The sequence below is a fragment of the Mustela putorius genome, unplaced genomic scaffold (genome assembly GCF_011764305.1).
Source record: "Mustela putorius furo isolate JIRA1106 unplaced genomic scaffold, ASM1176430v1.1 tig00001059_pilon_pilon_pilon, whole genome shotgun sequence".
Taxonomy (NCBI): Eukaryota; Metazoa; Chordata; class Mammalia; order Carnivora; family Mustelidae; genus Mustela; species Mustela putorius.
Genome location: NW_025421553.1, coordinates 4,908,163 through 4,936,021, shown reverse-complemented (window position 1 = coordinate 4,936,021; position 27,859 = coordinate 4,908,163). Strand labels below are relative to the sequence as shown.

At 37.1% G+C, this 27,859-nt stretch overlaps 1 protein-coding gene across 2 annotated transcripts; it reads left to right on the top strand.

Annotated features, from left to right (window-relative positions):
• The first annotated feature begins 883 nt into the window (after positions 1 to 883).
• Positions 884 to 25,025, top strand: SLC25A46 (solute carrier family 25 member 46). 2 transcript variants are annotated; one of them, XM_045087144.1, is made up of 8 exons: positions 884 to 977; positions 4,568 to 4,610; positions 6,453 to 6,510; positions 8,840 to 8,917; positions 9,372 to 9,472; positions 16,584 to 16,640; positions 17,865 to 17,922; positions 20,818 to 25,025. In XM_045087144.1, the coding sequence occupies exons 1-8, from the start codon at positions 959 to 961 to the stop codon at positions 21,394 to 21,396; spliced, it is 993 nt and encodes a 330-aa protein (XP_044943079.1). In that variant the 5' UTR covers positions 884 to 958; the 3' UTR covers positions 21,397 to 25,025. The 2 variants fall into 2 exon arrangements, with proteins under 2 accessions (XP_044943079.1, XP_004761365.1); XM_004761308.3 differs by lacking the exon at positions 884 to 977 and adding an exon at positions 1,806 to 2,147.
• Positions 25,026 to 27,859: the final 2,834 nt, after the last annotated feature.

Genomic DNA, 27,859 nt, shown 5'->3' with positions numbered 1-27,859 from the left:
TTTTTTTAAGACTTACCTCTTCATGTTATTTGCTTATATTTCTACTGATACACCCTTACTTATTGCTAAGAGCTTTTTTACAATAAAGTGACTCATTGTCTTTATCATGTTAAAACGTAGTTTTTCCTAGTTTGTGATTTTTCTTTCAATTTTGATTAGTTTTCCCTTATTCATTTGCATACAGAAATTTTTTATATGACCAAATTGATTAGTCTTTCCATACATGGTTTTTGACATTTCTGTCACTTTTCGAAAGTTTTCCAACTGACTATTTGAAAAATAACCCCTTGTTATTTTCTCCCAATATTCAATCTTTTTAAAAGTAAAGAAAAAAATACAATTTTATTGCAGCTGGAATTTATGTGAGGGTGAGCTATGAGGAGGGGCTGTTATTGTTTCCTCCCCTCAACTGGCTACCCTGCTGTCCTTCTTTTACTAATTCATCTTTTCTTCATTGATATGGATGAGAAATTGTGAGATGCTATGGTTTTTATATTAAAAGTGCACACATACGCATAAACACAGGCCTTTCTCTCCTTCTCCTTTTAAGAAGCAAGTTTAGGACCTGAGCCAAATGCAGCTTTAATTCAATCATTTCTAAGGAACAGAGAAATATTTTGTATTGCCATGCTCAGTAATTAATTTGGTATTAGTACTTAATACTGGATACTCAATATTATATATGTGTGTGTGTATATATATACATATATATATATATTTAATATTATATAGTAATAGCAGATACTCAATACTCAGTTGCCTAAGCCACATACCAACCCAATGAATGAAGTTATCACTTCAAAGAAAGGGTCGCGTCTGGATGATTAAGAATCGTGTGTCAAGATTCTCTTCTGAAAGCCCTCAGAATCCTGGACGTTCCGTGGGGAAGTAGGGACACAGGAAGAATCCATGGAAGCCTCGATCAAGTTTAGGGAGAAGGACTTTGCCCGAAGAGCCCATGGAGCCCGTGAAAACAGGTAGTAGAAGACTCTGTTCAGAAGTCCTCTTAGTTGTTCAACTAGGGTCTCAATCTTGAATGGTATCACTAGACTTTAAAGACACTAAGTGACTTAGATGCACCCGGGGGAAAAAAACAATTACAACTGTTTTGTAGCCTCGGAAAAGCAAAATGCTTAATTCCTAAATCCCGAGCAGTTTACATTCGTGGGGGAGCGGAGGGGGCAAGGAGGTTTTCTCCACCGACGGTCGTTCGTAATGCTTGCTCTAGCTGTCCATACTACCTTTTAGTTCACTGGGCAGAACCAGCTCTCAATAGTGCCTAGCTAAAACTCTAAGTGCGGGAGGCAAAGCTACAGAGACGTCACCAACACCCCGCAACTCTAAAGTCTAATCGCTGCCTTGCGGCGGGCGAGGCACTAGACCAGGGAGGAAAAGAGAAGACCTAGATCTGAGGCCTTTTGAGTGCAGCAGGACATTGCTGGCTGAGATCTCAGTGAGTCAGCTCCACCGACGCGTCACGTCCCTCGATAAAACGTCTTTATTCGACCTCCGCTTATCCAGGCTGTCCTTCCCACCCCAGTTCCCTTGGCATCTCTTTGGTACAATGTTCCATTAACCCCACAGTCATTTTTCCACCTCCTCCAGACAGCGATTTTCTTTAAGGATTGGCCCTAGGTGACCGCCGCGTCTCCGTAGCAACGCTCTCTCTCACCAGACCGCCGGAAAAGGTTATGATCACGTGCTCGCCGAACTTCCGGGTTTGCAACGTGACTTCCGGTTGTCAGATCGCTCCAGACGCGGCGGGGGGCCGGGAAGAAGCCGAGTGGCCGGAGGTCGCGGTGGCCCCAGTGGTCGTGGGCTCCGGGTGGGCTCGCGTCATCCTGCGCCGTCTGCGATGCATCCGCGGCGCCCGGACGGATTCGATGGCTTGGGCTATCGGGGCGGTGCTCGGGATGAGCAGGGTTTTGGCGGCGCTTTCCCTGCCAGGTCCTTCAGCTCCGCGTCGGACCTGAGCCACTGGGTGACCACTCCCCCAGACATCCCCGGCAGCCGCAACCTGCACTGGGGCGAGAAGAGCCCGCCCTACGGCGTGCCCGGCCCCTCCACCCCGCTCGAGGGCCCCGCGGAGGAACCGTTTCCCGGCGGCAGCAGCGGCGGCGGCGGCGGCGTGCCGGGACAGAGCACCGGTGAGGGACTTGGGAGCGAGGCAGGGGTGGGTGGAGTGGCGGGGCCGCGGCCCGCGGCCTGCAGACCGCGGAAGCCGCGCCGAGGGTCCCGCCTCCGGTGTCGCTGGACGTATCGCGCGCCACACCCTCTGCCCTCCTTTCGTCCTCTGCCCTTGCAGCGGGCCTGCTCCCTCTTCCTTGCACAAACCTTTCCTCCCGGATCACCTCGGGAACAGACACCTGCCTTAGCTCTGGGCTGCGTGGTAGGAGCTTCGAAGGGTTTTGGTGTGTGACATCCCATGGCCTAAATCAAGAAGGAAGGAAATTGGATTGTTTATTGTTTATTGGGAATTATGTGAACAATACCTAGTTCACTGACACCATTATTGCCTTGAATTAATAGTGGTAGCTTTGGGTTCTGTAAAGTTTTTCAGCATTGGCAGCCTTCGATTCAAACCTGACTCTACCACTCTCAAAAGCTAAGACATTTTGTTAACCTCTGAGAGCCTTGCGTCTTTTCACCTTTCAAGTGCTAGAAGAATAATTCATAGAGTTTTTTTAAGGTTAAATAAAATGAAGTGTAAGTAATGCCTCGTATAGTATGGAGCACATAGTAAGCTAAAAAGAAAAAAAATTCGTTTCCTTCCTTTTCTCTTTTAATCATAGGAGTTTTGTCTGTTTTCTAGACTCTCAAACTGTACTCCTACATTTTCCCATCGCCTATTTCTCACCTAAAAACTCCACTAAGAAGTAAAAAACACTGAGACAATGTCAAGACGTTGGAATCAAGACATAATTATTCACTGTAGAATGTCGGAAGACCTGTGTTTTAATTATAACACTGTGATCTAAATATTCTCAACTTTTTGTTTATTCACAAAATGGAAATAGTCACTGCCTCCTCCCATTTTGGAATCATTAGAATAATAGACTAGACCATTAAATATTAAGTATATTCTGGATGTGTTCATTTGCATTTATTTGTGTGTACTTGGAAGTACAATAATTTTTATTTGATTTGAGTTACCTTGGAGGAATAGATTTTAAATATCACTTAAGAGCAAGTGAGGATGAGGAGGAGGATCTTACACGGTGTTATACAGTTTGTTTTTTCACCCTCTCTAGTTTTCTTTCTGTGGTCCCCTCTAGTTTTTTTTCTGTGGAAAGCTATAAGTAATTCAAAATGCATATATGATTGCTACACAGTTAACTTCTTAGGCAGTAAAGCTGATATTTTTATCTTTTTATAATTTGTGCTTTAGTGGTTACAGTGAGGAGGAACTCTTAAAACCAGGGAGTGTTTGCAGCAGTTAAGAGGTTGGCGGTGGTAATTTTGCAAGGAGAATTGAAGACTGAGAGACCTAGTTAGCTTACACAGTTAATAAACCTTTCTAGCACTTTGCAGAAAATATCCGTGGCATTTTCTGTTAATATACATGCAAAAAGGGAAAAGCTGAAAGGAGGAAAATATCTTCATTGGCAAAAGAACCTTCTATCTGGCTTGTACATTTTCTAAGGCAAGGGTTAACAAAATAGTTTCCCCAGGGACATGTTTACATGGCCTTATTCTGACTGTAAGGAAATAGTGACAGCATGTGAAAGAGCTGAGAGAGAGAAAAGAGGAGGAGAGAAAAAAATTATCCCTTGTGAATATTGTATTATAGTAGAAATGTAATGTCTGGCCCCCTGAGGTTGTGGTATTTCACCATCATGATTTTGAGATTTTTAGCCAAGGAGAAATTCTTTTATTTGTTTTGACGTATGCATAGGAGTGTTTCCAGCTGTAAACTTTTCTAATAAGACAATAGAAATGACATCAGGAGTAGCGCGTATGTACCCAGTAGCTTCTCACAGAGATCTAACTAAGCAGTTACTCTCAAAATATTTAAAACTTGTTGAGAAGAGAGCCTCATTTAACCATTCTGATTACCCTAAGTACGCTTTTGATTTAATAATTTTGAGGTGTCTTACTTGCAACTGTTCATTTAACATAGATGTTTTCCATCAATAACAGCAAGTGACTAATTTTACAAGATAGGAGGTGAAGTTGCTGGTTAAAAAAATTTAAATTGTAGTTAGAAGTTGAAAAGTGGTAATCCTTAATTTCTGCCTGCAGACATGTTTGATTTGGCCCACAGTGTTGTAATGCTTTTTAAAATAGTTGCTGGTATTTTGAAATTGGAAGATATTATGTAAAAATGACAATATCTCTTCAGAAAAATAACAGTTTAGAAACACTGGGCCCACAGTCCCACATGTCAACAGTGAATTGGAGCTGAAGAGCAGGTCTGTCTTGCAGCTTCCCACAGCTTCCCTGGCCCATATCAGAATTTGACTCTAGGACCTAGAATTTAAATGAATATCATGTTAATAAAAGAAAAAAAAATTTTACAATAATCCTAAATATTGGTTATGAGTAATCTTATTTCTTCCTATTTTAGAGCAGTTGAATAGATTTGCTGGATTTGGTATTGGCCTTGCAAGGTAATGTTTTTTTTCTAATGATTTTTAATTGAAGTTTTTATTTAAAGTGTTTTATTCAGAGTGTTTTAATATAGGATATTAAATGATTAGTATTGCTTCCTTTAGATTGATTCTTCGGAGCAATAAATTAAATGTTGAATAATATTTTTCAGAAAAAGTTATTTAAGGGCGCCTGGGTGGCTCAGTGGGTTAAGCTGCTGCCTTCGGCTCAGGTCATGATCTCAGGGTCCTGGCATCAAGTCCCGCATCGGGCTCTCTGCTCAGCAGGAGCCTGCTTCCTCCTCTCTCTCTCTCTGCCTGCCTCTCTGCCTACTCGTGATCTCTCTCTGTCAAATAAATAAATAAAATCTTTAAAAGAAAAGAAAAAGTTATTTAAAATCTATAACTTGATTTTTTTTAGTAAGGATAGAGAATAGTCATTCAATTTATAACCACAAAATAATTTTGAAAGTTATATTTTAATAACTTTCATGTGTCAGTGTCCAAAAAATCTGATCTAATCCCCCCTCTAAGAGAAAGTTATTTGCATTGAACCCTCCCCCAAACATTCTAATTGTAATATGATATTTAACAACATGGAGTCTGGGTTTTGCTTACAATCAGCATTTAACGACCACCGTTATTTTTTTTATTTTTAATGATCATTTCATGGGGAAGAAACCCTCCAGTTTTCATTATGTGATCTCTAATGAATATTATTTCAAAATACATCAGAATTCCACAAAGGGTTATGTTGCATGCCAGGACAACTCATTGTTTTAAAATTTTAATCAAGAAAAAAATTATCTTATTTGCATAATTAAAACTGAGAGTATTACTTTAAATAGGAGCATAATTGTGAATTAAAATTTTCCTTTTACTAGAATTAATTTTTCTTTAGCCTCACTGTTAAAAGCTGTTGTTCATTTGATACATTATTTATCTATTTATTCATTTATTTATTTTAAGGGGGGTTTTTTTGTTTCTTTTTTTAATTTGACAAGAGATCTCAAGTAGGCAGAGAGGCAGGGAGAGAGAGAGGAAGGGAAGCAGGCTCCCCGCCAAGCAGAGAGTCGGATGTGGGGCTCGGGGCTTGATCCCAGGACCCTGGGATCATGACCTGAACCAAAGGCAGAGGCTCTAACCCACTGAGCCACCCAGGCGCCCCTGATTACATTATTTATATGCATATATGTATATGCCCTGCATGTGCTCTCATGCTTGTGCAGCTGTCACTGTTATTATGTAAGCCTGCAATTGTAATTATTTTGTAGGGAATGCTCTCAGAAGAAATATATTATATCCAAAATAGTAGTCAATTAATAGTTATTAAAATCCTTATAACTTAATCCCTAATAACTTAAATGCAATGTACATCAGAACTAAAATGTATAGAAGGTGGTTCATGAAGAACAGATGACTCTTCTGATAGGAACTTTGTTCATAGGATATCTTCTGAAAGAAATGGAAAGGAGCATTGAAGTTGTCTAAGAAAGGAGTTTCCCATTTCATGCACGGAGCTGTAGTTTCATCTTTAGAGGACATGTATTACTATTTTCTGTTACTGCCCTTGCTTACCAGTTTACAGATCTGGCTTTAATTCTTTTCATATTGAATTTTGTTGTTCTTAGAATGATTTGCCAATATATCCAGACAATTTTTTTTTAACTGTTAGAATGGGAAACAAAATAATGCATGATTCTTCAAGCAAGAATAATTTCAGATACATATTTGTTGTAATTTAAGTTTTGGCTATTATATGTGTGTGTGTGTGTGTGTGTGTGTGTGTGTGCTTGTGTGTGTGTATACACAAAATATATATATATTAATTATAATATATATATATAAATTATTCTTTTATAGCCTCTTTACAGAAAATGTACTGGCTCATCCTTGCATTGTTCTACGTCGCCAATGTCAGGTAAATGAACTTTTCTGTTACCGTCTAAACAATAATCCTTACTCTGATTTAAAATACAGAACTCAGATCAATGGCTGAAACTGTATAACTATTACTCCATGTGAAATGTACCAGCATCAGATCAGATCAGTCTCAAACTTTTTGGTCTTGAAAACTCTTACATCATAAAAAATTTTGGTTTTGAAAGAAGAAGGTCTAACCTTATACGCGTATGTATTGAAAATGGAATATTTTATATCTTTTTCAGATAATTAGCAGATTTTCTTCTTTTTTACTACACCAAAACTTAATAAATAGTAATATATTAAAGGTTATTTGCAGTGAGAAATTTCAAACCATGTGAGTTAACTTTTTGTACTCTCTTACATTAAAATCTATTGATCTATGTATGATTCTATAACATCATGTGTTGATTTTTTGCAAAATACTGGGACGCCTAGGTAGCTCATTTGGTTAAGTGTCTGACTTAGGCTCAGGTCATGCTGGTTCCTGGGATCAAGTGCCACAACCGGCTTCTTTCTCAGCAGGGAGCCTGCTTCTCCCTCTGCCTGCTGCTCCCTCTGCTTGTGCTCATGCACGCTTGTGTGCTCTCTCTCTTACACAAATAAATAAATAAAATCTTAAAAAAAAAAAGAAAAATACTGATTTACTGAGTTCTGTAGATCTTCTAATGTTAAGACATTTGATTTTATAGTACTTTAAAAAATTGTCATTAAATCACTACCAATCCCACCAGAAAAGTGTTTCAGTATTGGTAAGTTCTTCATGGTAGATGCAGTTTTTTCAGAATTCTAAATTTTGCTTGTAAAGTCAGATTTATCATTAGCATCCCATAATGCCAGTTTTTTTTCCTTTAATCAATAGGCTCACTTTGTTCATTATTATTTTTATTTTTATTTTAAGATTTAGTTGTTTGTTTTAGAGAGAATGAGGAGATGGGTGGGGAGGGCAGGAAAGAGACTCTCAAGCAGACTCCTGGGTGAGTTTAGAGTCCAGTGTGGGACTCATCCCATGACCCATGAGATGACCTGAGCCAAAACCTAGAGTCATACATTTTGTCAACTGAGCCACCCAGCTGCCCCTGCATGTTTTTCTCACATGTTAATAACTGTAGTCTGGTAGTCAGTTTTTGCAGAAGAAATGGTGTTCCATGAAAAAAGTAGCTAGTTCAGCTTGCAGCTTCATCAAATGCTTTTCCTCACAACAGAAGTCTTACTTCATTATGTAACACACAGAATAGTAATTACAAAGATGTATACTTAAGAATCAACATTTTATAAAATTAATGCATTTTACTGTTTCACCAAGGACATTCTTAAGTGAAAGTGGCTTTTTCCTCCTTCCAAGTGAATGGGATAAGGAATATAATATGTACAAAAATACAGTTTGCTACCAGCTGTCTTGAGTCATGCTAAGGAGTAAGCAGTTTTAGCCACCATTGTTTTGCGTTATTTTTGAAAATGTCAACACAATAAAAAAGACAAGCGATGCCTTAGTATCATTAAGAAGATAATTTTAAACCTGTAGATCCCCTGAATGGCCCCATGGATTAAGTGGACAACACTGTGGTAAAAGCTTCCATAATCTAACTTAATCTTCTTTGAAAATTGAATTAGAAAATATATAAATAATTACAAATTAAGCTGCTCTTGCTTCAGCACCCCAAAAAATAGTCATTAAAAGCATGAACAGTGCAGATAGCCTAGAACAGTGGATTTCAGACATGTATTTTGCAAAGCAACAGTTTCACATTGTGATTCAGTGTATACATCTATACAAGTAACTTAAATGTTTTATGAAATAATGGCATGAGAATGTGTGATGAATTCTGATACTTTCTTTTTTGTTATTTTACAAAATATCACCCCCCTTTACTGATTTCATAATTTACCAATTGTTCATAGTTTACAGTGTAAAAAGTGCTTGGTATTGGGAGACATGAATCTCCCGTTCTCTGAGTTCTTCAGTGGCTCCTGTGTGTTCAATGGCATGAATGTTTGGCTACACCAAATGTAATTCTAGTGTTTATGGAAATATAAATGTCAAACAGCTTGTCCTTCTTTATTATATATTCTACATTACTGTGTATATTGTGCATTTTATATATATATATATATACATATATATATATATATATAGCCATACATACTGTACTTTTAATAAGTTATTTAAATGTACTTTTAATAGTAGTAATTTTGTTTAGGGTAACTTCTGATGACTTTAGAATTGGACTTTTGTTTATGCTTTGACTCCTTTGTATATCTTTGATGACATTGTTATTTCTTGACAAAACAATAACAAAAATAATTTACAACATAATCTTTCATAGGTTAATTATCATGCTCGGCATTACCATCTCACTCCCTTTACAGTCATCAATATCATGTACAGCTTCAACAAAACTCAGGTGAGAATTAGTCTATAGGTTCTATTAAGATTATTTATAATATAAGTACCACATGGTCTTAGTGGTAATTAAACCAAGAGTAATTCCTTTTAATTTAGTTAACAAAAATATTTTAATGCTTGCTTTAAAACTAATGTAACCTGGTAATGATGTCTTTTGGTGTCACTGAATAATTAATATATTCACATCATTTCTGAAATTAATTAAATATTAGTATGTTTAATTAGTATTAGAGATGTAGTTAATTGGAATATTCACATCACCTAAAGTTGGCCACTCAACAAATAATAAAGTGATAGGAATTAATGTAGTTGTAGTTATCTACTAAAATGTCTTAAAATAATGCCTTATTGGAAAATATTAGTAAACATTTAATATCAAGTTTTATTAAGACCTTTTTTGTGTTTCTTATTTAGGCATTAATAGAAATAACAATAAATTTTGTTCATTTTAGGGACCGAGGGCCCTTTGGAAAGGAATGGGAAGTACGTTTATTGTCCAGGGAGTCACACTTGGAGCAGAGGGAATAATAAGTGAATTTACACCTTTACCAAGGTACCTTTTTGGCATCTTTTCAATATTAGCTCCGTATTAAAATTTTTTTTTAAATGATAGTTTCTAAAAATACATTGAATTTGAAAACTTACCTGAAGTTGCTAAGAGATGAAATAGAGACCAAAGTTAGATATATCTTACTGAATTAGTATGTGGTAAAGAAAATGCTTCCTGGTCTACTATTTATTGAGATAGGTCTCTCAGGTCCTACTGACGACTATGTTTCAACAACTGTCTAGTAAGGAACAAACATGAGTATGTGAGCAGTTCTTACTGTTTAAGTAGCCTCTTAGGTGAAGGAGACACACGTAAGCAAATTAAAGTAGTACATCAAGATTAGTGCTATAATTAAACAAACCCCATTCAGTGCCCAGGGATACTTCACATGAAGTTATTGGCAAAGGTTTGAAGAAAAAACTGAAATATGAGCTATATCTTCAATTATGAGTAGGAATTTGACTTGGCAGAAAAGGAGAGTATGCCCAATTTTATGGAAATTGGAAGGTCTGCATAATAAAAGTCTTGTGCTTGGAATACTGGACATTTATGGAATGGAATAATAGGAAAAGCGGCTGAGATGCTAGTTGGAAGCATGGCCATGCCTTTGTAAGGGACTTTGACTTCATTCTCTATGTAATTGGGAATCTAAGGTGTTTGTTTCAATATATGGGTTCTTTGATCAAGGATTTACTCAAGTGGCAGTATAAAATTAAAAAGTACACTGGTGTAGCCAGTGACTTGTGGAGAACTGTTATAGTAATCTAGGCCAGACTGAGAGGTATCTGAAGTGTGGAACAGAAAGGGATAGACATTTCTGAAGTCTAATAGATAATTGGTGATAGATTGGGAATCAGGGGATGGGAGAAAATCTCCATCAGTGATAGACTTCTAGACTGGAGAATACAAAAAGAAGAATAAGTTGGAGTGGGAAAGAAGATGAGGAATTTATCATTCAATAGATGAAGTTTGAGATTCCTGCAGGGCAGCTAGGAGGACATTTCTGATATGTGGTTGGCACCATGGATTGGGGTCTTAGAAAAAATTTGAAGCTGGAGGCATAACTTTGGATGTTCTGGCATAAAAGTAGCAGTTGAAGCATTAGGACTGGTGAATTACCCTGAGGACACGTGTACGCTGAATGACAGAAAGTGGACCAAGGACAGTATCCTTGGTGATGTGTGAAGGCATATGTGTATGTCATGTGTGTATGTGAAGGTGTGTGTGGTAGGAGAGGTAATTAAAGGCAGTTTTAAGAGATACTCACAAAAACCATTGAACATAGTAGTAACCTAGGATAATAGTGTCTTAGAAGCCGAGAGGAGAGAATTAGAATGTAGAATTGTAGATACATTTGGAAGGAGAGGGAAGAGAAATTAGGAAAACTTGCTTCTGGGTCTGTTTACTCTCTGAAGTAGAATATTGGGGTCAGAGCAGAAAAGCATGAGAAGAAAGATACACATTTGAGACAGTAAATGCATAACAGGAAGGAAACCTTACAAGGAGTATATATGAAAGGAACATTAGTAGGTGATAGTGGAAATCATAAATTTGTTTAGGTACTATTTGGCAGGACTCTAACTTTGTGTATAGTGCTGTATGCCAGAGATAGCATCAAAAACTTTGAATGGTTTGTTAATCCAGAGTTAGTCCCTGGCAGAGTGAATTTTTTGGATTGACTAGGAAGTGACGTAGTCGAAGGTACAGCCACTAGTGTCTCAATCTTAGGATACAGAATTTGCAGGGAATGAAATGAAGGCAGGAAAGACTGAAATCGGGCTTTTTGCCAACGTAATTGCTTTCAGAGGACTTCATAGAGTTCTTTAACACAGACTTAAGAAATGTTAAAATCAAAAACAAAACATTTGGCCTACTAAAAGTTTCCCCTCTCATACTTAAGAAATCTGAATTTCTGTTCTTAAGTAACTTTATTCAGGGGCGCCTGGGTGGCTCAGTGGGTTAAGTGTCAACAAGTGTTCTTAAAATTCTCTCACAAAATTTTATAAAGATCTAATAAAATTCAGGAATTTCTATATATTGAAGTGTAAAGAATTCTGTATATTTGTAGTCAGAATACTATTGGTCCTGGCTATACCACTTCTGACTTCTGGGACTTCAGACAGGTAATGCTATTTCTTTAACACAGAGATGAAATAGTCACTTTAACTTAGGGTTTAAGGGAAGGAAAAAGAGGAATGGGAATAGGATGGTGCAGAATTTCATTAAACTTTGTTATCTAACTTTCTTACTCTATAGACCTTATAGACATGTTGGTTAATATAGGTATGTATTTTCTCTTGGTCATTTTGGGTCTTATTAAGAAGACGCAAAAGTCTATCTTTGTTGTATTCTACTGGGATAATTTTTCAGATAAATCCCGCTCACTAATTCATTTCCTGAGTATCTACTATATGCTAAGTCCTTTCCTGAAAATCAGGCATACAGTGAGGAGAGGAAACAAAAGGTACCTGTGACCATGAAGCTTACAATCCAGTATAGGGACATCCATTAAGTAAAATAATCCCATTAATGAATAAATAATTACAAATTGAGATGTGTTCCCAGAAGGAAAAGAAAAGATTCTGTGAGATTAGTAAAGGGTTCGGAACAGTGCCTCTAATAAAATAACATGTAACCTGACATCTGAGTGCTGATTAGGAGGCTCAGAACAGTTTGTGGGAAGACAGTGTTGCATGGGGAACATGGAGAATTCTGGTAACTTGAGAGAAGGCTCATATGGCTAAAGCTCAGAGAGCAGGAGGGAGAGCTGTGTGACAGAATGCTGAAGATACAGGTGAGAGCCTGATTGATACACGGCCTTGTAGGCCACTTCAAGGATATTGAAGAGTTTTGAGGAGAGGTCAGTGACATGATCAGATTCATGTTTTTAAAGGATCATTTTAAATGGAGGTGAGAAGATTTCGGGAGGACCAAAGTAGATAAGAGGACACATGTTCATATTCTACAATAGTCACCTGGGTGACAAGTAATGGTAGCTAGGACCAGGGTGGCATCTCTTGAGATGGATCTAAGTGGATTCTTTTGAAATGTGTTTAGGTAAAACAGATGGTATGTAGTGATGGACTAGGGATAGTAGGTGATAGAGGAAGAGCTGTCCTGGATGACTTCTAGGATTTTGGCATATGTAACTAGATGTCAAATAAAGCCATTCTCTGAAGTACAATTTTAAAAAATTCTCTTTTTAGGCAGAGAGAAAGCAAAGTCACAGCAGACAGGGTAGCAAAGCAGTAACCCAAAGTGATTCACAGAAGTTACCACCCAAGGAGAATGAGCTTGGGGGATCTCCTACAGTGAGGTTCCCTAATTGCACAGCGACCACTAGGTAGAACAGGTGAGACGGTATGGATTCACAAATATTTAGATTTTCATTTTCATTTTGATCACATCTGAAAGAAAAAGAGCAAGTCTGTAGTGCCCATGAAGTCACCAAGCTTAGAGCTTACAGTATTACTACTTTAAAAGAAAAAGTATGTAACCCAAGATAATCATCTGTGATCTCTTTATCTAGCGCCCAGACCCCATCCCAATTTTTCCCCAAATCTTCTCGCAAGTGGGGTAAGGGAGACTACATGTACCCTTTACTTTCATATGTTATTTCTCATTTACATAAGGAACACCTGTAACCAAAGCTCGCTGTGTATTTCAGTCTCACAAAAACCATTTGGTTGACCTCCAACTTCATTTGACGCATCTCACATTTTGTATTGTACCAGTATAAACATCTTGCAGTTTCTCCTCATGTTGTCTGTGTCTCCTAACTACTCTTCTGAATTCACTGACTTTGAACATATTCCATTTTAAACACAATGTAATCTTTCTCCAATTCAGTAGATTTCTTTTTTATTAGTAGTTACTGAGCAGGGACCACTAAAAGAGTCCAAGAATAGGCAAGAAAGATCATTAGCTTGATTTTGTACAAGTTCATTTTTAGATGCTTTGCCACACCCAGGTAGGGTTATCAGGAGACAGATGATATACATGGTTGACATGCAGAGAAATCTAAAGTGAAGCTAATGGATTTGGGAGGTTTTTAAAGCATCGTTTTGGATAACATTACATTAGGAAGAAGCATAACATATAAAGTAAAAAGAGGGTCTGACCCTTTAGGAACTCTAGAATAGGTGGCTGGCTTAAGAAAATCCTACTGCAAAGGAGTCAAAAGTAGAGACTAGAGGGGAGGAGGAAAACCAGAAGAGTATGCGATAGTGGAATACAGCGACAGAAAATGCTTCAAGAAGAAGGGAGGAACCTGAGGGCCTGCTGTCTGCTGAAGGGGAAATAAAGTCTATCCAGCTCCCAGTGCTCATCACCGGTGCCTTCCTTAACACCCAGCACCTATTGAACCCATCCCCCTGCCCACCTTCCCTCCAGAACCCTCAGACTTAAAGATGTCCATTGGATGTAGACATAGAGGTCATGGGGACCTTGGTAAGAGCTGTTTTTTAGAATAATGGGGTAAAAGCCAATTTGGCATGGGTTCAGAGGTGAATGGGGTGTTAGGACATGGAAAAATAGCAAGCTCAGAAAGTTGGCTGTGCAGAGGAATGAGGAAGAGAAGTAGCTGGAAGATGGGTTTGCTTGAGGGAAGGTTTTTTTTGTTTTGTTTTGTTTTTTAAGATTTTATTTATTTATTTGACAGAGAGAAATCACAAGTAGACGGAGAGGCAGGCAGAGAGAGAGGAAGGGAAGCAGACTCCCTGCTGAGCAGAGAGCCCGATGCGGGACTCGATCCCAGGACCCTGAGATCATGACCTGAGCCGAAGGCAGCGGCTTAACCCACTGAGCCACCCAGGCGCCCGAGGGAAGGTTTTTTTTAGGAGGGCAGTTATCTGTACATGTGAAAATGAGAGAGAATGATAAGTAAAGACTTTAAAAATAGAGTTATTTAAAAATTCTGTTGCTTTTTTGTATTGATTATACATGGATGTATGTATATCAATCTGTCAAATAGAGAACTATTTTAAGAAAAAGCAAGTCATTTCTCTTTACTTTATTGCTCTCTTTCAAGGGCAGGCTGTGCTTGTAAAAATAGTGAGTTAAATATGTTTACCTATAATGAAATATAAATAATGAATGAATGATAATGAAATGTAAAGAGGTTTGATCACAAGTAGATTTTTCATATTATTCTCTTTCCTAAAGTGTTTCAGCATGCTAATTTAAATTTCTAGAGCTGTGGCAATAGGTTTTACCCACAGATAGAGATACAAGGAAGAGAGTCTCATATTTTTTATACTTGGTTCTAAATTTCATTTTTCCCACTTTTAATAATCTTTTTGGTGTTAAGAATTAGCAGTAGTAATTAGTATTGTATTCAAAGGCAGAGTAGCCCTGTCCTTACAGAAATACTGATTACAGACCCGTCTGTCTAATGTTAATGATGGTTTCGTCCTTAAAATCACTGCCCTGTGGTAGTACTCTCTAGGGCCATGGTAAGAGTAACAGCAGTACCCAGGCGATTTGCAAACCATGTAGCATATATTGTTTTAGAATCATGAAGTCGCTGTCAAAAAGATGGGAAGCCTGATCTTTTTTATATTTTTTCATCCAAATCATTGGTGGTCATTTCAGCTATATTTTTCTGTGGTTGTTAAGGCCTAAAATATTAGTCTTAGTATTAATTTAATAAAAATGTGACCCAGAAGGCTCTCTAAGGTCTTACTGATCAGAGTTGGTTGGTCTATTGTTCAAGTTTCTCTGCAGATCTTCCATTCTTTGAGAAATTCTGCCTATCACCCATGTTATAATTGTACTGAATTTGTTTTTAGAGGATTTATTAATGATGATTTTCTACACCTTTTTTAATACAAAATAAATTTATCCCCTGTCTCCTTAGGTTTGTCATATTCAGTCATTTCAGATAGATGTTTCCTCAGCTCTCTGCTGGGGCCGTGGTGCCATGGGTGCTGGTTTTGTCAAGGGCACTGGTTGCAGTTCTCTTTATTTCATTTTACACTTCCCTCTCTCTGCTGTTCAGCCTCTCTCTCCCTTCTCCCTCTTCTCCCACCCCTTCTACCTCTCTCTCTGCTTTCTTAGTTTATTCCGTTTCCTCACTGACTTTTCCTTTTGCTCTCTCTCCATTCTCCTTTCTCCTTTTTGACTTTTCTCATGGTACAACTTTCTCCTCTTTTACTTTTGCAGCTTGCCTCTCTTCTTTATCTTCTCTTTTTTCTGATTTCCGAGGGTGACCTAAACAGCAGGAAGCACACAGGGTGAGACCTTGATCTCAGACCTGGTGACCTTGCCTGTCACCTGAATGTGTCCCTGCGGGTCTTCTGACCTTCCTTTGTCTCATAAGTAAAACAAGCTGGACCACACCTGCTCTGCTTACCTCACAGGATGTCTTCCTATATCAAATGGGATGAGAGGAAGTCCAGGCAGAGCGTACAGACTTCCCAGACCTAGAAACCAGGGTTTAGGACCCAGTTCCGTCACTAACTAATTGTATGGCTTTGGGTAGGTTATGAACCCTCTCTCAGCCTATTTCCTCATCTATGAAATTGGGATAACAAAGTCATTGTGAGAGTTAGAAATAACTCCTGCAAAGCACTTTGCACCATGCCTGGCCTTGTAGGTGCTCAGAAAGATATCAGAATATATTAAAGGTCACACAATTAATATCATAATAAAGAAAGGCATTTGGAAAATTTGGTGCTACACAAATGCCACGTTCATTCTGCATTACAGTTAATTGTGTTTTTAAATTCTCATCCTTTTTCATCCGTTATCCTATGCCTTGTCTCCCTTTCCCCATCTCAACTCTTCTTTCTTCCTCAACCTGTCATCTTTATATCTCCTCCTTGAAGTTTTCGTGTTCCTCCTTTAAGTATTAAGTTTTTTATAATTAGTGGTAGTTTTGCCTCTTCAGTCAACCCCTTCTTTCAGCACCTAGAAAAATACTTAGTATATTTTTTTCTTTTTAAACCATCATAATTGAAGTGTGGTGTTCCAGAAAAGAACATATTCACCATTAGAATATATTTCTCCTACAGATTTTTTTTCTTAATTGCAATCAGTTACCTTTTTGAAAGTCAGACTAATTCAAGATGTTGTAAATAACATGGCTTCTGTTTTATTGAAATTTATTTTTTAGAGAGATTTCACATAAATGGAATCCTAAACAAATAGGAGAACACCTTCTACTAAAATCGTAAGTATCAAAAGTGGCACTTATATTGAAAACTTGCATTAATTTTTATAGTGTTAGGGCTGAAAAAAATCTTAATACAGCAAAGAAAATTAGGGCAATAAAATATTTATGGGAGTAGTACTTCAAAAGACAGTTAATGTAGAGTTGAGGAATAAAATCCTAAAATATATATTATCTTTAAAATAGATCTTTCTAAATTTGAAAGGCTGAGATCACAACCTAATTTTTCTCTGTGTTCTTAGGAAGTTAGCAGAGGTCTTCAACTTGTTTAAACCAATTTGCCAGAAAAATTATTATTTTATTAAGCAAAAACAAAAACTTATTTATATAGTGATGAGCAGACTCAAACCTTAGTGTCATTAAAATGGAGTCCTAAAGACACTTCATGATTTTACAACACTGACCACTTTTGTAGATTAGAATTTTACTCTTCACTTTTTAATTTTTTTTGAAGATTGTGAATTGGAAATCCCCCAGCTTGCTGGCTCCCTCTGTGGGACATTCCAGCACATTATTACTTAGTGATGTTCCATTCACCTTGAAAACTACTTCTTGCCAGGACCTGGCCCATAGGGTTAGGTAAGTCCCACCTTGATGTTATTTTAAATAACTATATTTTGCAGGCTTGCAAAGTTGTAATATTACTATGTCTATGTAGTGATGATAGGAAACAACTTTGCAAAGCTGTACAATATTGTTTTTTAATATAAGGGGACTTCACTCATCATTGAACACTGGCTTAGCTCTGCTGGGTGGGAAATCTGGGAATGGATAATGATAATCAATAAGATAATAGCAGAACAGTATACTTGTTCAAATGTCACTAAAAAGGCAAACAGTGGAATGGATCCCTCATCCTAACTTTGAAATACCAGATTTATAGACTATGTTAGCTATATGCAGGTATACAACAAGGTTACATTAGCTGTATGCAGGTTAGACAGTGAATCATAACCAAGCCTACATTTTACTGGTTTAAAATAAAATCCTTTTTCTTTGCAGCCTTTCCCTGTGTTTACTTAAATTTTATCACTAACTGTTCAATAAGGCATCTTACAATTCAGGTCTCCAGATATCTTTATGCTATAGATATTAATAGTTGAAAACCTTAAATATATTCAGGCTTGAATATAAATTACATTGATATATATATAAGTAGATATTCAAAATTTAGCATAAGCATGTTGTTTCAGTATCCTGATAAATTTGTTTTAATTTCTACAGCCTAACTTATATGGTGGCAATGCCTTTTTATTCAGCAAGTCTAATTGAAACAGTACAGGTGAGCTACTTTTTATTGTCATTTTTTTGGATATTAATTATATTGTTTATATCAGATTCTGATTGTATACCAGAAGAGTTTAAGACACTATCCTTTTAAAATTTTAATCTCTCAAATACCACCCATATCCCAGAGATTGTATACTAGGTACATTGCTGGTTGTATATCTTTCCTTTGCAAAATTACTTCACACTTCTAGTTTTAATTCTTTTTATCCATCCCATAGCCAGCAGTATTGTTCATTCAAGTATCTCAGAACCCAGCCAAGAGCTTATTCTTAATACAAAGAATCTGGTTTTTTCAACTTTTTAAATCTTTACGAAAAACGCAGATGTTTATGGCTTGTCTCCAGACCGTAAATTACTAATTACCTGAGCATAAAACATGCTGGATAATCACCCCAATAGTGAGAAGGTAGTCCCATAGATGTTTACAAACAGCATTCTTTTTAAATATGCCTTTTAAGGAACATTTGGTACCATGGTGTGTTAAATTCTACAAAGCTAAAGCAATCTCCTGTCAGTTTTTTAGTGTTTTACCATTTCTAACCACATGGTGGCCCTTCAAGTACAGTGTATTAATGTACTTACCATACCATTCCTACAGTTAAAACTGTAACCGGAAGATAGTATTAATTTCACATATACTCAAAATCCAATTAATTGTACACCACTTATCTCCTGCCTCCAACACCAGATCTTGTTGTTTATTTCTTGTCTTCAGTATGTATGTGTTTCCTCTATAAGAACCTCACAGGATTAGCCTTTGCTTTTGTAATTATTCTTTTCCATTTAGTTGCTTTTCTGGCTTTATTGTTGATTGATTATTTATTTATTTATTTATAATTAGCTTGAGTTAAGTAAAGTTAATGTTTTGCTATGCAAATATACTTTCCTCTCCCCTTGCTTTTGGCATTGTATCAAATGATATGATGTTTGTGTAAGGCTGAGGTTTACAGAGCTATCACTCAATGAGATAGCTACATTTGACAGATAAGGGGGTAAAATAACAGGAAGGTAGTGATTTAAAAAAAAAAATAAGCGATGTGATATGTTGGGGAGAACAGGTTTTAGCTTTAGACAGACCCTTACCAAAATCACATTTCTCTACTTGAGTTTGATCTGTGAGTAAACAAATGTTTTAACCTTTCTAGATCTTAATTTTCTCATCCATAAGATGGGAATAGCATTTTAATAAGTTATAAAAATTAGATGAGTTATTTATATAAAGTGCCCAGCTGACTGTCAGTTGTTGTTTGTTTGTTTTTTTTACCCAATATCCAGCCACTGTTTTTCCTTGCTCCAGATTCCACCTGCTGTCTCCTTTTGTGTATTTTCTAGAAGTCTGTCTGTTGCTTCTTACAGTTTTTCTCTTTTGAGCACGTTCTTTTGATAACCCCTTCCCCATCTTTTCCACGGTCCTCCAAAGTTTTATCCTTGGCCTGCTCTGCTTTTATCCTATAGTCACCATCCTGAAGAACTCATTTACTCTTACGAATTGTTTCAACTCTAATATCTATGTGAATTAAATCATCTTCCCCTCATACTCAACTCATAAAACAGTCTCTTCTTAGTACCCTGAAAATTAGTTTCCTTTTGAGCTTCTTCTTCTGTTCCTCTAGTGGGACTATTGATATCTGCCCTCAGAGACTCAAAACGTTAGTTCTAATTTTTAAGAAAGTCTTGGTTTTTATGTTTCTTTCATCCTTCATAACCAATTAGTCATATGCCTGCTTAGTTTTAACTCCACCACGCATCTGAGATTTGTCTGTTTCTCCCCACTGACAGGCAGCCATTCTCATCCTTTCTTTAGCACACAATCAGCTTACTACGTAGCTTCTTCCTTCCTACCTCATTCATATTTCAGTGGGTTTTTTCCCCCTTCTGGGAGCTCGGATTTCTGAGAACACTTTTTCCCCTGAAAAATACACATTTATTTACAAATCTCCAGCAACTCCTGAAGCTCTTAAAAATGAGCTTCCTGCTGATCTGCTGTCTTTATTAAAAATCTGTGATCTGCCTCCTACATTTTAAGGTCACTGTGTACACTCATGCCATTGTTCTCAGGTTGCAATGTTTATATCCTTTCTGATCAAGAATCTGTGTTGACTCTTATTCCCTAATGTCACTGTAAAAAGGCGTACATTGTAGATAATATTGAGGGAGTGCCTCTGGAAGCCAAGCCTGTTTTCATGTAATACTCTCAGCAGCCCTGTGCATAAAAGGGAGGTGGGACTAATCCCATTTTTATAGAATGGTAAACCGATTCTGAGGAAAAGTAACTAGCCCAAGGTTACATAATGGGTAAGTAATGGGTGGAGGCAGGGTTTAAGCCGGTTTTTAAGAACTCTAAGCACTTTACAACCTCTTTAGGTGTCCGGTAGCTTTTCAAAATGAATTCTAAGGAGCTTCTTGAAGATAGAGGAACTGGGTTGTTCTTTCCCCATCTCCTCCCTGTTTCCCTTCCCAGTGAGAATAGCTCCCAGCTTCACAGCTGTCTGTTAGTTAATTTCATTTGAAAATAGAATCTAGGAGCGCCTGGGTGGCTAGCTCAGTTGGTTAAGCAGCTGCCTTTGGCTTAGGTCTTGATCCTGGAGTCCCAGGGTCAAGTCCCACGTCAGGCTCCATGTTCAGCAGGGAGTCTGCTTTTCCCTCTGAGCCTCCCCCATCTCATTCTCTCTCTCTCTCTCTTTCTTTCTCTCAAATAAATAAAATCTTTTAAAAAGAAAAGAAGAAAAAAGAATCTAATGCTTAGATAACTCTCGAAGTGTGCAAGCCATTGATATTTCCCCCCTGTAGTCAAAAATTGGGATTTAAAAGGGACCTAAAAAGAGTCCTTTCTTCTGGCACAGTAAGCAACTGTTCACTTTTATTTGTTTCATCATTTTTATTTCAGAGTGAGATCATTCGCGATAACACTGGAATTTTGGAATGTGTAAAAGAAGGAATTGGAAGAGTGATTGGCCTCGGAGTGCCTCATAGCAAACGACTGCTCCCACTCCTTTCTTTGATCTTCCCTACGGTGCTGCATGGAGTTCTTCATTACATCATCAGCTCAATCATTCAGAAGTTTGTCCTCCTAATTCTAAAGAGAAAGACTTATAGTAGCCATCTAGCTGAGAGCACTAGTCCAGTGCAGAGTATGTTGGATGCTTATTTTCCAGAACTTATTGCTAACTTTGCTGCCAGTCTTTGCTCTGATGTTATACTTTACCCATTGGAAACAGTCTTGCACCGCCTTCACATTCAAGGAACACGCACAATCATTGACAATACAGACCTTGGCTATGAAGTGCTTCCAATTAACACACAGTACGAGGGAATGAGAGACTGTATCAATACCATAAGGCAGGAGGAAGGAGTGCTTGGTTTTTATAAGGGGTTTGGTGCTGTTATAATACAGTACACACTGCATGCAGCTGTTCTACAGATTACCAAAATTATTTACTCCACCCTTCTTCAAAATAGCGCTTGAGGTTTAAGTTCCTGGTTAGTCTAAAAGATATAATCTGGATACTTTGTTATGAAATTATGAGGGATAAAAGTGAAGTATTGGGGGGAAAATGGATTCGAAAGTGAAACTGGTAGGGAAAGCCCATGCTGATACATTGACTCTTCATTTATTAAAAGACATAGGTACATATTTTGGATGAAAAGTATTCCAAATTCGAAAACTCAGTGAAAGTAACACTTGTGCATTGAATTCTAGCCAGTGTAGCACTCATGCTAAACTAAAATGATCCTGGGCAGAAGGAGAAATTTGTCAGCAAACATAAAACAAGATTTCACAGAGCTGAATTTATTCTATCTGACTTAAGAATTTATTAGAAGTTTATTTCACCTTCTAGATTGATACTGCTATGTCATCCTTAATAGAGTATATAGTACCAATATAGTTTACCTTTAAGTAAATAAACTATGTCATCAGTGATAAAGATGGGAAGGACTGGATTTGCCCACGTGTAAGCAGGACTTGAAGAGTTTTAAATTGCATTGTCCCTGTGTAACTTCGTAATGGCTATATATTTATTATATAAAGCCATTTTTTGTATATACACGGAACTTGGAATTTCCTTCATCTCTACAAATTTTCCACTCTGAGATCAGCTTATTTCATAAAAGGAAGTCATGTACTTTCTGTTTGAATAGCAGAACAAAACATTAAAGACAAGGTACCCAAAAGATTTAAGGCAAACAGTATATTTGTCCATATCCAAACCCAGCCTTTCAATGCCAGCAACTGAAAATTTGTCATATGTTTATAAAGTTTGATTTGCTTACCTAGATTTGTGAATCATCAGGCCATTTTTAGAGCCACTCCTAAGAGCGAGAGAGTAAAAAATAATCATGACTACTACTAATGTTTCCATATTTACAAATTGTGTCCTGAAAGGAATGTTACTTGCCTTATATTTCTGAATGACTTGTCTTAGAGGAAACACAATTAAAATTCATGTGAAAGTGTGTGCCTCTTGCCTTCCATATAGTCATCATTAAATAATGGCTTCAGTTTTTATTTTCTTCTAGTTTTTATTAATAGTTTTATTCTCTAAACTAGATACACATAAAGGGAAAAGCAAGTTTATTTCTTATCACCTTTTGTTTAAACTTGTTTGAATGAATAATGAAGAAAAAATAAAAACATTAAAGGGTTCGTCCTGCTTTTTATGGATGAGGAAAAGAAGTAAATCTCAAAAATAATAAGCAAAAACATGGTTGTCGGTTTGTTTAAAAAAAAAAAAATTCTGCCTGTTCCTAAATTGAAGTTGGTGGGTGAGGTTCTTTGTATAATAAATAATAAGCATTTGACCGATACATCATTAAACATTTTAGAGTTTCATTTCCTCACAGGAGTGATCACAGTTTTACTACAAACCATTTAGCACACAAGTGCAATGATTTTGCACCAATATTGGCCAGCCTAAAACTGAAATTTACTTGCTAAGTGTCAGTGTAACAATTACTTTTTGTGATAAATAGTTTTAGAACCAAAAGATGTTATCCAAAAAGTGTAAAACCATATGTAAGTAGCAACTCTGTCTATGGTCTTGTGTGGTATGTGTGTGGTTTTTTAAAAATCACTAAAATACATATTTTTTCCATTTTTAAATTCCACCAAGAGGGGAAAATAAAATTAAATGCCACTGGTCACATGTTGTATTTTCTGGTTAATCTCTTAGATCATGGTTTGCTTTGCAGTACCTATGACACTTAAATTGTTTTCAGTGCTTTTGAACTGCTAAGTAAATTTTTAGATGTGTATAATCTGTTCAACTTCTAATCATTTTTATTATAATCAAAGATTGTTCAAATAAGTAAACTTCAGAAAATTTCAAGTTCCAGAAAATTTCTAGAAAGCAATCTGAATGGAATCAAATATTTACTAATGAGAGTCCATGAGATCATCATGTAGTTAAAAATTAGTTATTTCAAGATTTTTGACAAAAATCAGTGTGAAGGTTCAGTTAACATAAATCTGTCTCATTATAGAATCCTTGCAAGATACATAGTCAACCACATACAAGTAAGGTTGGTCTTTTGTCTCTTTGGAGACAGAATACAAATTAATATTCAAGTTGGGATGTGGCAAGTAAAATACTAAACATTCTTCAGTGCCATTCTAAATTAGTTGAAAAACTAAAATTCTTAAAATTCAAGAACTTAGATGCTGGCCAAATATATTTAAATGAATTTAGGCACACTCTCCATCTAAAAATTGCTCTAGTTCCTTACCATACACGTGCCAAAGTCAAATATCCATTGGCTACATTTTTTAAATAATAGCTCAGAATATTTTTTAATTCATTATGATTAATGATATCATAAATAAGATTCTATTAAAACGTTCCACAGGCCCAATGGTCCTCTTACATAAGCCAGATTTTGGCCATGGAGCTGAAGTGTGATTTGCTTGCTTTACATTGTAGGGTTTCTTTCATCTGAGTCAAATAGTATGAAAGAGATTGAGTTAAAAACTGAAAAATCTGGGGCGCCTGGGTGGCTCAGTGGGTTAAGCCACTGACTTTGGCTCAGGTCATGATCCCAGGGTCCTGGAATCGAGTCCCGCATCGGGCTCTCTGCTCAGCGGGGAGCCTGCTTCCTCCTCTCTCTCTCTGCCTGCCTCTCTGCCTACTTCTGATCTCTCTCTGTCAAATAAATAAATAAATTCTTTTGAAAAAATCTGAAAAACCTGATACTTAGTATGATAAGTGAATTTATGAATCGATTTAGCACATTTGCATATAAATTTCCCTTGAGTTACCCTTCTCTATTTTATGAGCCCTTGAAAAATAATCCTTAAGTTTTTAAATTTTTTTAAGTTTTTAAATTTATTGAAGGCACCAAACTCCCAGCACTAGATATTACAGATATGAAACAAACTGATTTCAAAATGACCAAGATTTGGGGGATCTGATAACTCAGCCATTTTCAGAAACAACTGGAGAGTGAGGAGCTCTCTCTCACTTTTGCAAACATGCCTGACTACTCACAACTGTCTTTTTAGCACTGGCTTTGTTAACAACTGCACAAAGCATTCACTTTACTGATTGGACATGAATGCTTCAATATTTCTGTGTATTCACATATCTGCTCAGAAAATAAAACATACGCTTTGGTATTTGTTTTTTGCAACTGAGATTGTGGAGGATATTCACCCTCAGTTTGATTTCTTCATCTTTTGGGACATGAAAGACTACTCTGCCAGCTCTTTAAAAAACAGGTTTGAATTAATTATTTTCAATAATATATAAGCAAACAAAATCCCCTTGGCAGCAATTCACATTGCATTAGAATTTAAGTGATACTTTGGCATTTCTGCTTTCTCTTCTTTTCCGGTAATTGCACAGTTCTCTTGCTCTCTCTAAACTGGATGTGTAATGTCTTCTTTCTTTTGAAAAGTCATTGAGTATCATTAATGTGATAAACCAAGTTGTATAGCAGAGTAACAAAAACTTGTGATATTATGAGTCTTTTGCAATATTACCTCAGCTAGAAGAGGTATCTGTATGTGTGTGTGTTTTTAAGTTGTTTTTGTCTAGTGTTTCAAATGTTTTCAGCAAATTGTGTAATATGAAAAGTTTCAATAAAATGTTGAAATAAAAACTATTTTTCTCTTACTCATGCTAGAGTGCTACTCAGGCCCTTGGTAAAAGAAATGTTATATTTTTGTAGGTAGGAATGAAGATCAGGAAAAATATATGAAGTTAAACTTTTTTCCCCACCATTTAAAAAAAATTTAATTTTTTAAAAATTAAAAAAAAACATTTTTAAATTTTGTCTCACAAAACAAGTCACCTACTTTCTAAAGGTTTCATGTGCATTATATTTTGTAGAAGTCTTTCACATTCCCATATTTACTCCTCACAGCAGCCCTCAGGCATTTTCTGAGTAGTTTTGTTTAGGGAAGAAATCAGGTAACAGGGAGGTTGTGACTTGTCCAGTGTTAAGTAACTAGGGGAGTGATGCCAGCAAGATGGCAAGTGGGCAGTTCCAAACTTCTGTCCCTCCATAGAAACTTAGAGAAAAATAACCAGAAAGTCAGAACCAACTTTGTCAGAACTCTACACAACAAATTTACAGCAACCAAGTGAATGCAGAATCAAGAAAAATGCAACTTAATGGTAGGAAACCTTTGTGGGGTTTTTACTTGCCTTTGCCCCCACTGCCTTCCTGGCATCTGTGGTACCCCATGTGCCACTGTGGGACATGGTCCTTGACTCTGGAAGAGATAGAGGAGATATTATTTGCAAGCTAGTGTGTTTATGTGTACTAACTTCTCTAGGGGATACCTAAAAAACTAATGCAAAGTGCTCATTTGTTTTCCCTAACTGGAGCTCTACTCAGGCTTAGAAAAATGGTAAGCATTTCTTGAAAACACTGTAAGGTGATCAGAAAAACCTCAACCACTTAGGGCAAAGAATGACGGTCGGGACATACAAGAAACTGAAGCCAGAGAGAGAGTTGCTCTAGGGAATCAGGGCATTCAAAAGTCATCATGCATATTAGGGAATTTAGAAAGCTATGCACATGCTTGGGACATGGCAAAGCTAGGCACATGTACGCTCAGAAAAGAGCTGAGATGAATCTCAACTTTCATTACTGCTGAGCTCTAAGCTCAGTGCAAACAGGAAGGAAGGGTGAGGCAGAGTTGTAAACAGCCTGGCTAAGTGTTAAAGGGATGCTCCAACACAGCCAATCCACAAAGTAAAGCAAATATCTAAAGCCGAAAATCGAACCTAGTCTTATATCTAGTTCAGTGTCCCACCACAATGGGACCCCTCAAAGTGAGGGACAGATGCTCTAACAATATCTGCTCTTCAGGAAAAAAAACAATAGCTTACCTTTTCAAGCACTTAGTATAATGGCTGATCATTAATAACTTAAATGTGTTATTTCGATAATTCCCTACAGCAATCTCATAAAATAGATCTAACAGTATCCTCGTTTTATAAATGCAGGAAATGTAGCTGGGAGTTTAAGAGCATTGTCTAACCAAGATCACACATAGTAAGAACAAGAGCTAGGATTGGGCTCAGGACTTGCTCAATTCTTGCCCTCCTTGGCTGGTCACCAGGCTAAATAAAGTTTGCCTTGCTTTAAAGAATGACTAAAAGAAGGACCAAAGGACACCACTGTTCTCATTAATCGATGAATTGCTTCTCAGCTTAATCTGTCCTGGGTCTACAGTGGAAGAGGTCTTTGGGAGATCCTCACCATCTCCCTCCCTCCCTCAGGTTGGAAACCTCTTTTCCCTCTCTCTTTCAGCTCCTGCAGCCTCTTTTTTTTTCTTTTTCCTTTTTTTTTTTTTTATTTCCACTTTTTAACCCAGTGCTATCCAATAGAACTTTTTTTTTTTTTTTAATGAACATATAACATATTACTTGTTTCAGGGCTACAGGTCTGTGATTCATCAGTCTTACACAATTCACAGCACTCACCATAGCACCTACCTTCCCCAATGTCCATCACCCAGCCACCACACCCCTCCCACCCCCATCCACTCCAGCAACCCTGTTTGTTTCCTGAGACCAAGAGTCTCTTAAGGTTTCTCTCCCTCTCTGGTTTCATCTTGCTTCATTTGCTCTCTCCCTTCCCCTTTGATACTCTGTTTTGTTTCTCATATTCTTCAAATCAGTGAGGACATATAATAATTATCGCTCTCTGGTTGAATTATTTCTCCTAGCATAATACCCCCCAGTTCCATCCATGTAGTTGCAAATGGCAACATTTCGATCTTTTTGAAGGCTGCATAATATTTCATTGTATATATACACCACATCTTTTTCCATTTATATGTTGATGGTCATCTGGCTATTTCCATAATTTGGCTATTGTGGACATTGCTGCTATAAAAATTGGGGTGCATCTGTCCCTTCAGATCACTACATTTATATCTTTAGGGTAAATACCCAGTAGTGTGATTGCAGGGTCATACAGTAGCTCTATTTCCAACTTTTTGAGGAACCTCCATGCTGTTTTCCAGAGTGGCTACACCAGTTTGCTTTCCCACCAACAGTGCAGGAGGGTTCCCCTTTCTCCACACCCTTGCTACCATCTGTCATTTCCTGACTTGTTCATTTTAGCCATTCTGACTGGTGAGAAGAGGTATCTCATTGTGGTTTTGATTTGTATTTCCCTGATGTTGAGTGATGTTGAGCACTTTTTCATGTGTCTGTTGGCCACTTGAATGTCTTCTTTGCAGAAATGTCTGTTCATATCTTCTGACATTTCTTGATTGGATTAGATATAGCCCTTTATCTGATACATCATTTGCAAATATCTTCTCCCAGTCTGTTGGTTGTCTTTTGATTTTGGTGACTGTTTCCGTTGCTGTGCAAAAGCTTTTGATCATGATGAAGTCCCAATAGTTCACTTTTGTCCTTGCTTTCCTTGCCTTTGGTGATGTTTCTAGGAAGAAACTGCTGTGGCTGAGGTTG

Bases quoted from the DNA above. Each gene is read 5' to 3' on its own strand.
- SLC25A46 (XM_004761308.3), top strand. From the start codon at position 1,856: ATGCATCCGCGGCGCCCGGACGGATTCGATGGCTTGGGCTATCGGGGC. The intron at 2,148-4,567 runs GTGAGGGACTTG...TTCCTATTTTAG, and splicing joins CGTGCCGGGACAGAGCACCG to AGCAGTTGAATAGATTTGCT. The intron at 4,611-6,452 runs GTAATGTTTTTT...ATTCTTTTATAG, and splicing joins TTTGGTATTGGCCTTGCAAG to CCTCTTTACAGAAAATGTAC.